The sequence below is a fragment of the Vigna angularis genome, chromosome 5 (genome assembly GCF_016808095.1).
Source record: "Vigna angularis cultivar LongXiaoDou No.4 chromosome 5, ASM1680809v1, whole genome shotgun sequence".
Taxonomy (NCBI): domain Eukaryota; kingdom Viridiplantae; phylum Streptophyta; class Magnoliopsida; order Fabales; family Fabaceae; genus Vigna; species Vigna angularis.
Window position 1 is genome coordinate 19,380,283 of NC_068974.1, and position 18,492 is coordinate 19,398,774.

General features: G+C 30.4%; 1 protein-coding gene across 1 annotated transcript; it reads right to left on the minus strand.

Moving 5' to 3' along the window:
• Positions 1–669: 669 nt before the first annotated feature.
• LOC108339539 (CO(2)-response secreted protease) lies at positions 670–18,038 on the minus strand. Its single transcript, XM_017576673.2, has 11 exons — positions 17,831–18,038; positions 17,636–17,739; positions 17,419–17,516; positions 14,595–14,765; positions 4,317–4,428; positions 3,643–4,180; positions 3,444–3,544; positions 2,914–3,156; positions 2,457–2,571; positions 1,590–1,806; positions 670–1,384 (listed from the first exon to the last, which is right to left on the minus strand). Exons 1-11 carry the CDS (start codon positions 17,915–17,917, stop codon positions 834–836), a joined length of 2,337 nt encoding a protein of 778 aa, XP_017432162.1. The 5' UTR covers positions 17,918–18,038; the 3' UTR covers positions 670–833.
• Between the last annotated feature and the right edge of the window lie 454 nt (positions 18,039–18,492).

An 18,492-nucleotide genomic window follows, 5' to 3' on the forward strand; every position in this document is an offset into this window, starting at 1 on the left:
CATACAGTCCGGACAGTCATAGTAAAGTGGTCGGTCATTGCATGTATTACTGCATGGTTATGGTTGGAAATGTATGATTGGATGTTGCATGATTGACCTATTGATTTATCTCAGATTTGTGTGTATTATATGTTGTACTGAATTAATTAAATTACATTAGCTTACCCTTATTTTCCTGTCTTATCACGTGGTCCGTTCGGTCGTCCTTGTCTTTGCAATGATCACCCGGTGGGTGTGAGTAGAAGGAGCAGATGACTCTCTGGAGCAAGCGCTAGAAGAAGAAGGTAGTTTAAGAGCAAGACCGTTCGGTCTTGTACTCCTGTTGTATTTGTGTAGGACCGTTCGGTCGATACACTTTTTGTATGACCGATCGGTAAGCTCTTTTGGTGTGTATTAGTATTGTTTCTGTAAAGTTTTTAATTTAAGGTTATTTTAGGATAACTGCAAATTAATTTTACTTTTCCTTATAACGGTTCTATTTTATTATAAATGTAAGGACTCTTAAATATAGTTTAAAGCTATATTTTTGGAATGTTACATAACATTCCACGATGATTCTTTCTGAGTTTAGAAACTGGAAGAAATGCTAGTTGCCAGGTTTTTATTTTGACACAAGCAACAGCAAGACAAAATAACAAAGTTCCCATCACCGTAGGCTCATGAAGAGGGTAGAAAAAAAAATCACAAGTTAATAATATTAATGTCTCTGAAATTTATACTTTTTATATGGAGCTCATTCCTATATAGAATATATCAAGTTAGGCAAAAGAATACCACAATCATGTAGTTACATTTTGTGTGACCTTTTCCAATACCTGTATGTGTGAGAAAATTTATTCAACTTTGACTGCAAAGACGGTATGAACATAATGGTGGCCATCAAGCCATGTTAGAGATCCAAAATTGTATCCACCATTGGCCTCCTTGCCATAGAATGAGACTTTGTAGGTAATTCTTTGAACACCCTCAGAAAACACAAGTTTATTGGGGATGACCTTCACAACCAATCCCTCAGATGATCTCACTTTTGCAGTGTATGTGGCATTAGGGGATCCAACATTGGTAACTGTTCTTGTGATCACTTTTGGTTTTTGTTGCCTTTTAAGTGTACTTATAGATATTGATGGATAATTGATGTTGGATATAAGGTCTTCAGAGGAGTTCTTGGGGCAATCAAAGTTGGTCTTAAACATTGACCTTACCTTTTTCTGTGAATAGCCAAAATAACAGAGGAATCTGAGATAGTCTTCTATGTTTGTTTCAAAAACTAATCCAGGGTAGAGAGCTTTGACTGGATTAATTTCACCAACTCCAATTTCATGTGGGTCAGCAATGTAGTTTGAGCTGTTAGTGAGAGGCTTCCTCAAGTTGTTGTAATTCGTTGCTGAAGAATGGAATAGGAACAAACAGCATTAGAGCATGTTTGTTTGTTCTGTACAAGTGCTAAAGCTTTCGAAAAGAAAAAATGTGCACAGGAACAAGTTTTCAACTGTGCTCACAAAGATGAACAAGTTTAAGTGTCACTTACTTGCATCTCTTTCTCTTACACATATCATCAAAAGACTAGAAGAGTGTGTTTGGTCTAGTACCTGTTGTCATCAATGCTGATTTTATCATTGAAGGACTCCAATTTTGGTGTACTGATTTAATGAATGCTGCTGCACCTGTCACATGTGGGCAAGCCATAGATGTACCAGATTTTATGCCAAACAAGGATGGATTGTTCCCAATTGGAACACTTCCCGGGTCAGTACTTTTAGGAATCATAGCAGCCAAAATGCCAATTCCTGGAGCCATCACATCCGGCTGGAAAAGAAATTTGTCAATAATGTGAAAGAAATAGTGAGTGCATTGAAGTTCGAGATGAAATGAAAAATAAATTTAATTAGTAATTTGGTTCTTATATTTAGATTTTTAATTGTTTTGGACTCTATATTTTTTTTACTCAATTGAGTTCTGTTTGTTTTAACAAGAGCTAATGTGGTCCTTCCATTAAATTGACATTAATACCATTCAAAAGTACTACATGTCAAAAACTAAGTCTAGCACATGTCAAAATCTAGGTCATCTTCTGCTTGAAAGATGTTAATTTTGTTGGGTCTATCGAGGAGGAGGTTCACCGGGGAGACACAAACACCAATAACATCTGAGTCTAACCATATAAGGGATTGACACCACTATTTACCCAAAACCTAAAGGCATTGAGTTAATGGGTCTTTCATCTTTATAAGGTGTTCTACTTTCTCTTTTTATCCAATGTGAGACTTAGACTCACACTTGGATTCCCAACAAATTTAACATAAGAGACCATATTTAATTATTTTTCAAAAAAAAAATAAAGATTCAAATGAGTAAAAAAATATCGGGACCAAAACATATCACATACCAAAGTATTAAAACCAAATTACTAATTAAGCCATGAAAAGTGCATGTAAGAACATAGGGAAGAAAAATGCCTTGAGAATGTTTTCTGTAAGGCTTGAAGGACCTCTAGATGAGAAAGATGCAACAATTGGTGAAGGCTTATATCTAACAACTTCTGTTGTTGGAAGAATTGTTGCAGTTGGGTTCCTGTAATGGAACCATGGTAGACTAAGTAAGCATACAGGTAGCAAGCATACTATGTTTCAACTTTTACATTTGTGAACATAAATATGTGTGTGCTAAATTACTATTTGTTCATCAATGACAGTTGTTTAGTCAAACCACCACACTACATGAATTTTACATTTTCTATCATAACTTTACTAAATGTTTAATAAAATCAACTGGCATTAAACAAAAGGGTGCAGTAAACATGTAAGCTGCATTCCAAAAATTGAAACAGACTATTTTAGACTTTCCAACACATACAACATGGGAAAATTTACCTTAAATCACTAATGAACAAATGTTGAGGCTGATGATGCTTACTTGGTAGAGTTTATGTATTGTAGGATCTGATGTCCTTCAAGATTTCCAACCTCAGTGAAGGGAAAGACACCTGCATCAAAGGGAACATCTTTGTTGTCCTCATCAATGAGTATCAACCCTATGGCTCTTCCATCTTGTACAACTAGCTTCTTGATTCGCCTTGCAACAGTTGGATCATCATTAGCACAAACAACAATGTTGCCAGCAATTTTGTTGTAATCTAATGATCCAGGATAACAATTCCTGCATTTCAGAGAACAATTAACATAACTTCTAAGGTGGATCTTTAAACCCCCAACATCTGAAATTTACTAGTATTAGTGATACTGATTATATATATGTGTGTGTGTGTGTGTGAACAGTAACATCAATGTTAAATTTCAATGCATCTCATTTGAGTATACCTAATACATTTTTTATAATCTCTTGACAATAAAAAAGGACCATGGAAAGGGGAAGACATGAAATGATAACTTAGTTATTTAAGGTTTAAGAGGATGAAAATAACTTCATAAATCACAGTTAGGTACCTAGCTTCTGATGCAGGGGAAAATTTGGCAGCTACTTGCTCTCCAAAGACAAGGTTATGCATCTTTGAATGAGTAAGATTTGAGAAGTTAATGCCTGTACCCTGAAAACACAAAGAAAGGAGGGAATTTGAGGGTTTTGGGGCATTAAAAAGAAATTCATGCCAACAAGTCTACTTCAAGAAGAGATCAAGAAACCTACTTGGAAATACTTTCCATTTCCAAGAACAATAGTTGATTGGAAGTTCCTATCAATATTAGAAGCTGCAATAGTAAATATCCATGGTGCAGTGTTGACAACTGTGAAAGGATCAGGGCCATCATTGCCAGCTGAGCACACCACCATGACCCCCATTTGTTCTGCATGAAATGCTCCAATGGCAATGGGATCACTCAAAAAGTCTGATTGAAACAGTGAGCTGAGTCCAATTGAGATTGAGATCACATCTACTCCATCCTTTACAGCATCATCAATAGCCTTTAGAATGATGGCACCAGAGCATCCTTCTTCTGAGCATGTTCTATAAGCAGCAATCCTAGTAGAAGGTGAACCACCCCTTGCTGTGCCTAGTGCTAAACCATAATAACTGGCATTCTTCACATAAACACCAGCTGCAATTGATGCAGTGTGAGTGCCATGTCCAACAGAATCTCTTGGGGAACCTTTGCTTGCTTCTATTTGAGTCTGGTTGCTACCTGGTGTAGCTTCAATATTGTAGAATCTTGCACCAATCAATTTTCTGCAGTTTTATTAAGTGTAGCATATGATCAGCTAGCAATTTTGTCATTGCTATATTGTGATTACTAAAAGATCTTATCTTATAAATAGATATGAGCATTTTTTATTCAAAAAAATTGTTATAGAATGAATGATACCTATTGCAATTGGATTTCTTGAAATCATGACCCTCCATGCAAACTCCTTTCCACCTTGAAGGGATCTCCCCTATACCCTCATCTCTGAAACTTGGAGACTCTGGCCATATCCCTTGAAGCAGAACAGACATAGGCATAAAATGGTTGAAAAATAATCAAACATAACTGTTCATAATATGTAGCATGCAAACTCTACACTGAGGTCCTTCTAATTCGTGGATCAGTGTTTTCTATTTTAGAAGAGGAAAGTTGTTCATTGTGAGTAACACATAAAGTCCAGGTGGTGATTACATTTTCATATTATGAATTGTTCAACATGATTATACTATAATTTAGAAGAATAATTCTACTTGCATTTTCACTTGTTCATTAACCAATTGCTGTACACACTACACTAAATTTTTGTCACATATCCCAGTGTGTGTGATGTTATGTGGATTTAATATAAACACATATCCATATATTTGCTACAGCACCCCCGGTTTACATTTCTCACAATGAGAAATCAGAATTTATGACAACTCACAATTTTCAATCAATTAAATTAAATTCCTCAGTAATAGTTCACAATATAAAAGAAAAACAAAATGAAAATTGAGATTAATTGTTATGTATTGTCAGACCTCGTAATTATGCACCCAAAACCCACCTGTCTAATCTCATTTATTACCCCAAAAACCCTGTCGGATCTCATTAAAACGCACTTAGTGGGATGCAGGTGTCAGCAGGAGAACGGACGTTCGTTTTTAAACAAAACTGAATTTTCTAAAATCCGCGTCACTCTTCTGCATGCACCTTCTCCATTCCAAAACTCTGACTTTCCATTTCTCCTTCTTCTCTCTAGAAAACCCTTCCTTCTCTCTACTGTAACTTACCTTTCTCTACTCCGATCACCGTTCAGGCACCGTGGAAGCATTCCCGGCGTCTCAAGCTTCACTTTGAACCGAACAGTTCTGGATTCTGAAACTGGTAAGTTCCTCGTCTCTAGCTGTTCGTTCATATGAGCATGCAAGCCAAGCTTTGGTTGCACGCGGTCATCTTATCTGAACCAAATCTTGGTTTTCTGTAATGTGTTTAGATTAAAGAGTTTGGTTGAGCGTGGTGGGTAGAAGAAAATATCATTTCTGTGAGCTGAGTTTTAGTCTGCAGGACGTACGTTCACTTTAAGAGGTAAGGGAAGCTTATTTAATTTAATTGACATTTGTATGTTGTCTTACTGTATGAACGTCCGTTGTTTGAAGGAATGAATATGATGCATGCTGCCTGATATATATGATGATGGTTAATATGTATGAATGTGAATATGAGTAATCATTTTGGAGTATGAATTATTAATGTGAAACTTTATAAAGTATGTAAATTGATACTTGATATGAATTTATGAGGTATGAACTGATATGTTGAAAACTTGAGTTGAAATTAGATGAAATTCTGAATATGAAATTCTCATTATGATAAAGTACGTTCGTTATCGAACGGTCCTCTACCGTTCGGTTTGTTCTAGTAAACTGTTTAAAATTGGAATTCTTTCATTTGGAGAGAATTCTAATGGAGGACGAGCGTCCTCATGTGGAACATTATGTTTGAGCGTTCGTTCAAGCATACTTGTACCCTGATATCCGAAATAAAGTAATACATATATACACCCCCATACTTTAAGACTAGTAGTGCTCGGTCTTATACCTAGCGCTTGTAATAAGTGGCGCTCGGTCTTACACCTAACGTCCGTACTAATTAGTGTTCGGTCTTATACCTAGCGCTCGTAATGAGTAGTGCTCGGTCTTATACCGGACGCTCATACTGTCTTTAATTATCAAGCTTGTTGAAATAACGTTCGTCCAACTTCAGTAATATTTCCCTTTACCATGTTCGGTCATTTACTGACATTGGATTTCCGTATGTGAACTATTCTAAATATAATTTCTTAACGTCTTGATTAGTCTCCTTTACTTGGTCCGGCCTAAGGCCTCCATATTTGACTTATTCCTCATGTATTGGTTTGAACTCAAGAGAGTTAGTTCATTCAACTGACTCACGTGGTAAATATCGTTCGTCATATATATTGCTCCATTTTACTCGGTTCATTTCGTAAATCCAAAAGTAACTCTCTTCGCCTTATTCTGTTCTGAACAAGAGAATCATCGATCTCTTTCTTATCGTTCGTCCTCATTCTGAAGAGGACTGAACGTTCGTTATTTTGTGTCCTTGTAACTGATGATGAAATTGATAATGAAGTGGAAGATTATAAAGGAGGAACAGTATATGAGATGAATAAATGGTTGTGGTTTTTGAACGAGCGTTCCAGGGAGGAACGACTCATGTATTAAATATTGGATTTTTGTAAAGTATGACTGTGGGCATGCTAATGCTGGCAGTTCATCCTGATGTTCCGTGAGTACTCGTCCTCACGTAGAGGAGGATAGGTCATGTGTGGGAACGGCAGGAGGTCCTAATCCTTAGGGGTACTTTGGATAGGGCTAACCTCGAGTGACAGCTGTTGAGTGTATCCCAGTTACTACATCACCCGAGTGCACGAACGCTTGTAGCTACACAGATTCATATAGTCCGGACGGTCAGTCTAGTGTTAGTTTTCGTATCGTTATATATATGTTGAACTGTTCTTGTGGTATTGGAATGTTTAATATTATATGTTGATGTGTGAATTAAATTACATAAGCTTACCCTGTGTTTTCTTGTGTTGTCTCGTACTTGTACGTCCGTCTTGTCATTGCAATGATCATCCGTGTGGATGTGAGCAGAAGGAGAAGTATTGTTGGAAGACGTGATTGAAGAGGAGAATCTGGTGGACGTTGAAGTTAAGGCCGAACCTTAGGTCGTTCGGTAGTTTTAGATGTTGGTTGTTTTGTAAGCGATCGTTCGGTAAATGGTTTTGTAAAACCGTTCGATCCTGACTCTTTCTTAGTTTTGTAATATTATAAATTAACTTTGTACTTAACGCCGTTAGGTTTTTAAGCGTTGTTATTAGTGTAAGACTGCACTGATTGATTATGAAATGTAATTAATTCTATTATATGGTAATTACTGTATTTTTGGAATGTTACATGTATTCACAATGGAATAAAAGATCAGAGTTAATTATCTTTTTTCTTTGCATTTTGACTTTTGTTTCTATCTTAAACTTTAATTATGTTAGTCCTTATTAAGAAATGTATGCATGCACTCTTTTTTATCAAATGACTTTAACTGCTTTATTTTTTTACTTGACAAACAACAAATCACATTTAATGCAATCCACAGATTCTCTTCTTATCAATATCTTAAAAAGTCAATGTAATTCTGTCAAAAATTAGTTAACACCTTTAGATAATGAAAACTACATTCATTTATTTCTTAAGTATTGAATCATAGAGGATCAAAGGTTAAGATAGGATAAAAACCCAAACAAATTATAGTTTAGAAAAAAAAAAGACACTGTTAATCCTAATGCAGATTAAAAGTTAACATTTTTGTATATTACTAATGTGTACTATTTTCACATAAAATCATTTAATACTTTTGTGATTAAAATTTAAGCAATAAACTTTTGTTAAATCAAAAGACCCTAAACCTTCAAATGATTAAGTTGAGAGTGTTAAAAATGTCACTTTATTACATCGAAATATGATATTAATAAATTTTTTATATTAATTTGATATTATTATTTCTTTTATTTTTCTCTTGTCCTTTTTATAATATAAAAATTTATTAGTTTATAATTATTTTACTCTTATATCAAATTAATATAACCTAATCGTTTCAATTTGGCATCATTATTCCTGTGGCTCCAGGGACACCAAGAAGGGTCCCACAATCAAGCAGTAGACGCTAGTAGAAATTTGGCTTAATTACCTACTTAGTCCCCATGTTCGGAGGTAATTTGCTATTTAGTATCCGGTTTTAAAAATGTAGGCATTTGATACCTATGTTTTGAAATTTGTATCAATTGAATCCTACCCACTTAACGCCGTTATAAATCTAACGTTTTTCTGACATCAACTTTGAATTGTGGACGAGCGGTAGTGGACGAGCGTCCTCTTAGTGGACGAGCAATTGATAACACTCGCCCTGTGGACGCAAGTACGCCCAGGACGCTCGTCCAGCGAAGCGAACGCCCAATCAGGACGCTCGTCCAGCGAAGCGAACGCCCAGTCAGGCAGAAGAGGACGCTCGTCCAGCGAAGCGAACGCCAGAAGAGGACGCTCGTCCAGCGAAGCGAACGCCCAGTCAGGCAGAAGAGGACGCTCGTCCAGCGAAGCGAACACCCAGTCAGGCGGAAGAGGACGCTCGTCCAGCGAAGCGAACGCCCAGTCAGGCTGAAGAGGACGCTCGTCCAACGATGCTCGTCCACTAAGAGGACGCTCGTCCACAACCGCTCGTCCACAATTCAAAGTTGATGTCAGAAAAACATTAGATTTATAACGGCGTTAAGTGGGTAGGATTCAATTGATACAAATTTCAAAACATAGGTATCAAATGCCTACATTTTTAAAACCGGGTACTAAACAGCAAATTACCTCTAAACATGGGGACTAAGTAGGTAATTAAGCCTAGAAATTTAAAGTGAAGTTCCCTAGAGAAAGCGTGTCTGTGTCTCTGGATCTTGATGACAGAAGCAAAAAAAAAGTATGAGAAAATCCTTTTAATGTTTTTATATTGTGGGGAATTTGGTCAGTTTTTTTATATAGGCTCTTTGTCTTCTTTTCAAAAGGGTTGCAATACCAAAACCAGGGTATGAAGCTACAGAAAAGAAAACAAAAAAGAAGTTGTTTCTTTCACACTAGCTTCTTGATTATTCAAATCGGGAAAAAAAGGGTTTCTGGGGAGTGGTGCCAATAATGTAAAGTTCTTTGTGGCTCAGGTTTTAACAATCTCTGATGGTTGTTATGTAGAAGGAAGTTCAATGCAGTATATTGAAAAGTTTAACCACAACATTGCAAGAAAAAAACTGTTTTTTTTTTCTTTTTTCTTTTAGTGTTGAAAAATAAAGGAAGAGTGGTGTGAGGAAAAAAAGTCAATCACATCTCTAGCTACCATTTTCTTTCTATAATTTTCACTTGCCAAACTCATCATTTATCATGGCATGCATTAAAGGGACCAATCTCACATATCCTATACATTAAATGCAAAAACACATTTTTTACAGGATCACCATAGGATACACTATACCAACAAAAGCCGGTGAAGGTTTCAGTTGTTATAAAGTGATCTAAGTATAGTTATTGTTATATATATATATATATATATATATATATATATATATATATATATATATATATATATATATATGGGTTTGCTAATTTGTGTATGTTTGTTTTTCAGTTGGTACATTTTAGCAATGTGTATCGGATTTTAGTAGACAAAAATATTCTAATATATCAAGGATTCTAAATTATAAAATTAAGGATATATCCCTCAAACTAAAAAGAAACTCTCAAACTCTTGCTCACCTCCCTCATTCCTCTCAATCCTTTCTCTTTCATTTCTCTCATTCCAACATTTTCTAAGTCATCCCTACGCTAACCTGCAACACTGCAATTTGTTGTTCTTGTTTTGTTCGTTCATTTGTTTTCCAGTTTAATAACAAAATAATTGATGATGTTGATGTTGATTTTTGATTGGAGAGTTGTGTTATATATTTTTCCTTCTCATTATTATTAAATTTTGATTTTGAATTTTAGAATTTTGTTGTGTTACAAACTCCCCCTCTGCAGGCACACCATCATCAATAAACCAAGATCAAAATCAAACCAAGTTTAGCCAATTAGAAATTAAATCAGAAGAATGTAATGGTAAATAAAACCTTTAGCTTCACAAATCACATAAACAAATTGGATAAGTGAGGAAGGTAGATTACGTTAGGCGAGTGTTTCTGATTTTTTTCAATTGGGATTAGCATAGAGATGACAGAGAAAATGATGTTGGAGTGAGAGAGAGGAAAGAAAAAGGATTGAGAGGAATAAGGGAAGTGAACAAGAGTGTTGGGGTTTCTTTTTTTCTCTAAGTTTTGAGAATGAAAAGTATTAAAGAGAGTTGCTCCCTCCACCACCACCAACTGCTCCTTGCACCACCCCATACCTAATTTGCCCTTCTATAAAACAGATGTCAACATTTGTTTCACCTTCAACGGATATTGACATCCGTTTCACCTTCATCGGATATTGACATTCGTTTCACCTTCAACGGATGTTGACATCCGTGAACGGATGTTAACATCCGTTTACATATTTTATATTTTAGTTTATTATTTTATTTAAAAAAAAACTTCAACGGATGTGGCTACATCCATTTAATAGATTTTGAAAAAGTATTTTATTTATTATTTAAATAATAATATATAAATTAAATTAATAATTATTATTTTATTAAATAAAATAAAATTAATTTATAAATAATTAAGTAATAATTTTAAAAAAATTAAATAATATTTATATATTAATTTAAAATATAAAAAATTAAAAAACTATAAACTGAAAAAAAAAAACTAATTCAACGGATGTCACCACATCCGTTAACGGAGTGGCACATTCGTTTAGTAGATTTATAACAAAAATTTTAGTTATTATTTAAATAATAATACATAAATTAAAATTAATAATAATTATTTTATTAAATAAAATAAAATTAATTTATAAATAATTAAGTAATAATTTTAAAATAATTAAATAATATTTATATATTAATTTAAAATACAAAAAATTAAAAAACTAAAAACTGAAAAGAAAAATTCAACGGATGTCACGATTTAATATATTTATAAAAAATATTTTAATTATTATTTAAATAATAATACATAAATTAAATTAATAATAATTATTTTATTAAATAAAATAAAATTAATTTATAAATAATTAAGTAATAATTTTTAAAAAATTATATAATATTTATATATTAATTTAAAATACAATAAACTAAAAAACTAAAATTAAAAAAGAAAACTCAACGGATGTAGTACATTCGTTGAAGAATCTTTAATGGATGTTGACATCCGTTGAAGAATCTTCAATGGATGTTGACATCCGTTGAAGAAAAGAGGTTGGGGTATAGGATATTTTAAAATATAAAGGATAGTTTTGAAATTTAAAAAAAATGTGGTGGTGCAAGGAGCAAAGTGGGGTGGTGTAAAAAATAATCCTCACTATTAAAATATCCTTAACCTTATAAGTTAAAATCTATGATATATTAAGATATTTTTATCTACTTAAATTCAGTATACATTTTACCAATTAAAAATAGGCGTAGGTAAATTAGATGTTGACGCTGCAACTTAATATATTAGCTATCATAACAGCTAGTTGTGGGGTAGAAGAGTTGTCATTTGCACATAATAGATGTTGATGCTGCAACTGTCAATAGGGTTGAAGCACAAGGATAGAATATTGGTGAATGACCTAAAAAGTGACATTGAGTAGTGACAAGTGAGTTTCACATGAGCCTACCATTTGTTTTGGGTCCATGTCATACTTCTATTGTAATATGCTATTCAACACTTTAATGTCACATTTGGGTTTTCACTGGATACTTTTCATAAATTATTTCTTCCAGAATTTCATTATTTTTTTATTATAAAACAGATCTAAGAAATTATCAGTTTATAATAAATAAATGAGGGGTAGCTCAAACTTTGTGAAATAAAGAAAGTGGGACCTTTTTCACCAACATAATTAAGAGAATAACTCTTGGGTAAGATTAAGATTTTGTTTCCTTATTCTAGACTCAATTTAAAGAATAAATTTAATTTTGTGATATAATTTTAAAATTAAATTTTGCTTAAAAATTCAATTTTGTAGAAATAAGATGTGAATTAATTTTAAAATTTTTTATTTAAACTCGTATTAGATAATAGAAAGTTGAAAGTGGGAAAGAAGAAAAATAGAGGAAAAAAAAGAGTTAAAAAGAGTGGAAAGTGAAATTGATTAAATTAGATAAAAGAAAGTTAAAATAATTAGAAAATGAATAAATTTATCTATTAATAATTATTTTATTTTATTTATTATTTATATAATAGTCGTTTCTTGAAGGAAAATATTTTCTTTTACCTATATTTTTAAAACTTTAAGATAACATATTTTTTTCAATTACATTCTTATTTTTACTTTTTATCGTGAAATTGAAATCTTGTTAGGGAAACAAATAAAAGGGATATTTCAAGTAACTGATTTAAAATTATAATAAAAATTAAAAATTATTTTTTTAGGTTTATAAAAAATATTAATAAAATATTCACAACATAATGCATAATTAAATATGTGGAATAGATAATCTATTATTTTAACCTTTATGTTTTTCTCTTCAGTTTTAAAAGATCCCCTTTGTTCTTCTTTTCTCTTTTTTTCATAAGTTGAGTATTTTGTAAATTTCATAAAGAAAAACAAATGAGGTTGGGTGACTTTATCCAAAGAAACAAACAATGCATTAACATTGAAACTAAAGTTTGTCTGAAGGGCAAACTTCACTTTCACTCTCACTAATCCCTTTCATTATAAACTTTTGGGGAACACTGTGGTTAGGTGGTGGTCCTTTATAAATGTAATATATCAAACATTAAACTTCAAATTAATTTCTCCAAAAAAAAAACTTTAAATTGATATAATGAAGCTTTTTGGATCATTGACTTGAACTGTACCAAACAAGTTATAGTTTTCTTCTCAATGACTAACAACCTAAGATTATTATCTTTTCTGTGTTTTCAGAATGGTTAATAAGCAAAGAAGGAGCATTGATTGAAAGAATATAAAAGTTTCATTTTTTACAATATATTTTTAGTTTCTAAATAAATTTTTAAACTAATTATTTTATCATATTTTTTTTTCTATGAAAGTCTAAATTGACAATATTATGTATCAATTGAATGAAACAATTATATGACTGTACCTTGTTTTGGATTTTTTAAAAAAATTGCATGTGAAGTTTAGGTGGGTTTTCTTCTAAATTGATTTATTTATTTGACTAAGTACAAAAAAGTGGTGCAAGAAAAGGAGTGTGGTCAAGTAATGCTACGTAATGAGCCAAATATAGTTGGAATGCACTTAAATTAACCTTTCAGGATAAACAAAGTAATAGTTTTGCTTTTGGCATAACCTTACCTATACTACAAAAGTTCCATTTATTTATGTTTTTCTTTTAAGTAAGACAATGTGTATAGTTAATATTTTATTAATGGTAGGAAAAAAAATATTTAATATAAAAAGAACAAATTTTGCAGATTTGTTGGTGAAAAACTAATACTCAAATTAACCTACATTAAAAAGACTTTGTAATTTCTCTTCAATGCTGTAGTCCATTCTTATCCTAAATTTTGTTCTTTCTTTAACAAAGTGCAATAGTAAATAATATTGGTAACATAATTAAATCATTTTGAACAAAGTTAAATAAGTTCCTTGATTGTAAAATTTTATAATTGCATTTTTAATAATTAGGCATGCAATTGGGTAGTGAGGGATCCACAAACTTATATGATTCATCCACAATTTAACTGTGTGAATTTAATTTTCAATTTAGTTTGGATTAGTTTTGACTAAAATGGATTGAATCATATTGATCATGTTTCAAATAGATTAATTCAATTAGACTAAATCCACATTTATATAGTTTAATTTATTTGTCAATACAAATTACGTGAAAAATAAAATACTTAATAGTATATTCTACTATTAAAGACCTCTTCATTATTATATAAAATTTATTATAAATGACAAATTTAAAGTGGATTATGCACATTATGTTAAAAATAATTTCTATATTTTTTTTAATTTTATAGACCAAACAATTCATAAATTTGTATTACTGATTTTCACTGTAAACATTGATAATGAAAACTCAATCCAATTTTTATTTAAATTTTTTTTTTGCTGAGAGGAATGAACGGTTATATTTAATAAAAAATTAAAAAATATTGTTAGAATCAATGACATTGTCTGATTTGAATCTTATATATCACGATTTTATTTTTAAAAAATACTTCTGAAGATAAAAAGAAAAAAAATATTTTAATGATCTTAAACTTCAATTCATGTAAAACTATTAGATATAATCTTAAAAGCTTAAAAGATTAAGTTTAAATATTTTCTTTTATCTAATAATTAATGTATTAATATGCAATTTACACTTATACTTAAATATATATAATTTCCTAAATAATAATAAATATAAGCCTAAGTCCTAAATTTAGAAATGAAAAATCAATTAAGATAAAATAGAAATTGAATTAGAACGTGACATTTGAAAATGACAAAGCATAATTATTAGGTTAGGAGAAAAGGTAATTAAAGAAGCATTTACCTGTGTCTATGACACCAATAATGGAATCAATTGAAGAGTGTTGGATTAGGGTTTTGGAAGTGACATAATGAGGAGCCTTCAATCCTAAATCTGACTCCAAGAAATCCCAAGATCTTGTTGTGTGTAACTCAAGCATGGGATCTGGGAACACTGAGACCACACCATTGTGACCTGTTTCATGTTTACATGTCATCAAATTCTTTCAATATTATTATGATTTTCACATTTATCCTAAAAAATGCTTATAATTTTCACAATGTTATATTGTAGATGTTTTTCGTAACATATCTAAATTTTTCTGTTTAATATTTAATGATAAAGGTTTGTTCACATTTTAAATTTTGTTAGGTAAATAGTAAGTTTTAAAATTAATATAATTGATTATATATTTATTTTATAATATTTTTATTATATAAAAACGAAAAATTAATATATAATTAATTTTGAGAAAATTAGTATGAATGATTTTAGATAAGAAAAGAGTAAAAATTTTTAACTAAATATTAATGTTAATTTTCTATTTAATAAATATATATTGAACAGACAATTGTAAAAAATTAAACATGTATTTAATTACTTTAAGTATTGACGAAATTTAAATAAAATATCAATGAAATTAAAATTTGTTTGTTAAGATTGTATTTTCTTTATTATATTGGAAAATAAATATTTAATATATATGTATTGTATAGATCTAATTATTTACTTAAATTTATATAGATTATAATTTTTTTTAAAACCGGTCCATAAAACTTGTGGTTTAGGAATTGATTTTATAATAAGATATGAATCAGTTCAGAAATAAGATATATTCGACAAAATTTGCGAAACAATTGTTGTATTATTACTATAATTTTATTTTATAATTACTGGCTTCCCTTTTTATTCATATGATAACTAAAGTGATGAGTAAGACTTTAAACACGTTTTTTATTTTTTTTTTAACTAAAACATTTAGGAAGATTTTCAACTAAAAACATTGTTCTCGAACTCAATATTTTAGTTACTAGTGTATAATATACTTACTAGAAAATTAGAGTGGAAATTGTTTGTACATAGAAATTTATGTATAAAAGAGTTTTTACAAGAAGATAAAAATTATCAACATTGAAATTATTCAAATATTTTTACTTACCCACTAATTTTTTATTGAAATTTTTATATTAAATTATTTACTAATAAAAGTGAGAGCTATTATTGATTCAAAGTATGAAATATTTGTCATGATTTCGTAAAACATGCCATACAAAGAATTTGTGTATAAAATATCACCTATAAGCAAAAATCATATGATGTTGTATTCAGTTTTAGACATATACTTTCAAAGCCTCATAATTTTTATCTACACAAAATGATTTAAAAAACTAAGAATTTAAATTTTAATAAAAACTTTCACACTGTTAGTTAATAAAAATATTGCCTTAAATATTTTTTCTGAACAAATTATGATAAGACTTATTATTTTTTAATTATATAAAAATTATAATTAAGTGAAATTAAAAAAAATTGAATGTACTTTTAGTCTACTTTAATTAATTTTTTTTGTTAGTTAAACAACGGTTATATATTTTATGTAACACAATAAAATGTTATAAACAAAGTTTATTGAAAATTTAACATTTATATTGTAGATTAATTATGGACATAAAATTATTATTTTATTTTATATACACTAATTTATCTTTTTTTTATTATATTTGTATATGATGAATTTTTTAGCAGGGAAAATATACATATTCATATTCAATGACAAATCTTGAATAATTTATTTGTAGTTAAATAATACTTATTTTCACATTTTCCTTTTTACACTTCTCATTTTAAAGTTAAATAGCAGGTGATGAATAAACTAAATTTTATATCAACAAACAACTAATTATTAAAGTGAAAAATATATGTAAGTAGTGGCTGTGTCGTTATATAATAAAAATTACCGAAAAAAGACAATTAAGTGTAAAATTTTACAATGTGAATTAATTAATTATGATTCATCTTGAATATGGTTTTTATATAACTATTATAAAAATTAAGAAATTATGTATGATTGGATAGTATAATATAAAAATATTACACTTAATCAAATGATAAATCCAAAAAAAAGAAAATCTTACCACTAAAGTCAAAACTAAAACGAAACAATGGAATATTTAAAAATCTTAACATTTTATTGAGAAAGAGGAACAAAATTCTATGTCTAAGTGGAAGTTGAAAGTACAAAAACCAGAAATTCACCCGACAATCACATTTGTTTATGTACATATAATATTGAAATGCATTATAAGATAATGACAAAAATATTGGAAGTAGTGCCACCCTGTCCCACAAGCAACTCTCTTATCTTCCGATCTCTATTTTGGAACCATTAATATAATGTTGTTTTACTTTTATACTATTTGTTAATTAATTTTAATTCATATATTTACACTTTTTATTTAAATAATTAATTTTCCCCAAAATATTTATCTTTTATTTTTATTATTATTATTATTATTATTATTGAAATGTCTTTTACATCATTGTGAGTGTAGTTAAGGTTGGTGAACAAAATTATTAGTGCAGAGTAATAATCATAGACACAAAGGACACCAAAATTCACTTCCAACCACATAATAAGTGCTATCTATATTGATTTTGCTTTAAGAAAAAACAAACATATTGTAAAATTAATGCTCTTTTTCCTAGTGATTAACCCTAAATATTAATGACCACAAAAAGAAAAGGTAAACTGACAACAAAACATTAGAAAAGTCAAAGAATGATATAAGTTAAAAATTTGATGCAGAAAAAAGGGAAAAGGAGGTAGAAGACAGGCTCAGAAAAATACCAGACAGTGCAGAAGCTTCACTCTCTGTAAGCATGGCAGAAAATCCACTGAAGGCATGACTGAAATGGTGGATCAGAGCTATCCTCTCACTTTCTTCACTGAGAAAATGGAAAAGAAAATAAAATAAAAAAGTATTTCCATTCCATAAGTTCAACTGATGTTGATTTCTTTTAGGAGTATAGTTACAGATTAAAGTGCAGAAAACCAGATAATGAACCTTGGAATAATTGATGACAGTAGCTGAAGATGATCTGATTCTGATATTTGGCCTTGTACCCTTTTGTTGTTGGGTGATGAATTTCCCATGTAAACAACATAATGCTGCAGAGAAGAAGAGAATCTCTGGTGAATCTGTCATACAAAGATATTGAACATAACAAGCTAAAGGGGAAATGTGTGTGTATGTATGAACCTTTGGAGTTTGATCTGAAATTGCAGTGGTGCTGATGAGAAGAGAAGCTAAGAAGAGAAAATTTAGGAATTGATGAAGCCACTCCATTGAAGAGAGTGAGATGAATTGGTATTAATGAAGAGAGTTGTTCATGCAATGATCCATTTATAGGGTAGGTGTGACTAATTTGCATAATTAAAGGAAGCTTCAAGCGATGAGCATGTGAGAGAATCTTTGTTAATTCTTTTGTTCCACTTATGTGAACATCTACTGCATAATATTACTATAATATATATATATATATATATATATGCACTTTCTTCATTCTCTCTGCTTTTAACCAGTTCTTCTAACAGCTACCAGGATAAGTTCTGTTGCTTGTCCAAGACAAAAATTTGAGGAAATTCATGTAATTGTCTCTTCTATTTTTGTTTTTTCTATTTGCCATCCACTGTTGTTTAATGAGTGTGCTAAAATTAGAAATTAGGTGATTCAGTGTGACTGAAGGATAACTCATCAGCAGAGTTTGCCAATTATGACCACACCAGTGTAAATGCACTTGATTATGATGCAAATATTTGTCCCTCTAAGAACCCATTTCAACAAAAATACAAATACTCAAAAGTGAGAACATTTTTACTTTAGCCAATTTCAGTAATTCTTGTAACTTGGTTAATCTAAAT

Coding starts and splice junctions, on each gene's coding strand:
- LOC108339539 (XM_017576673.2), bottom strand. CDS start 17,917: ATGGAGTGGCTTCATCAATTCCTAAATTTTCTCTTCTTAGCTTCTCTT. Junction 17,517..17,635: donor CTGTCATCAATTATTCCAAG/GTTCATTATCTG, acceptor CCATTTTCTCAG/TGAAGAAAGTGAGAGGATAG. Junction 4,429..14,594: donor TATTGGTGTCATAGACACAG/GTAAATGCTTCT, acceptor TTCTGCTTCAAG/GGATATGGCCAGAGTCTCCA.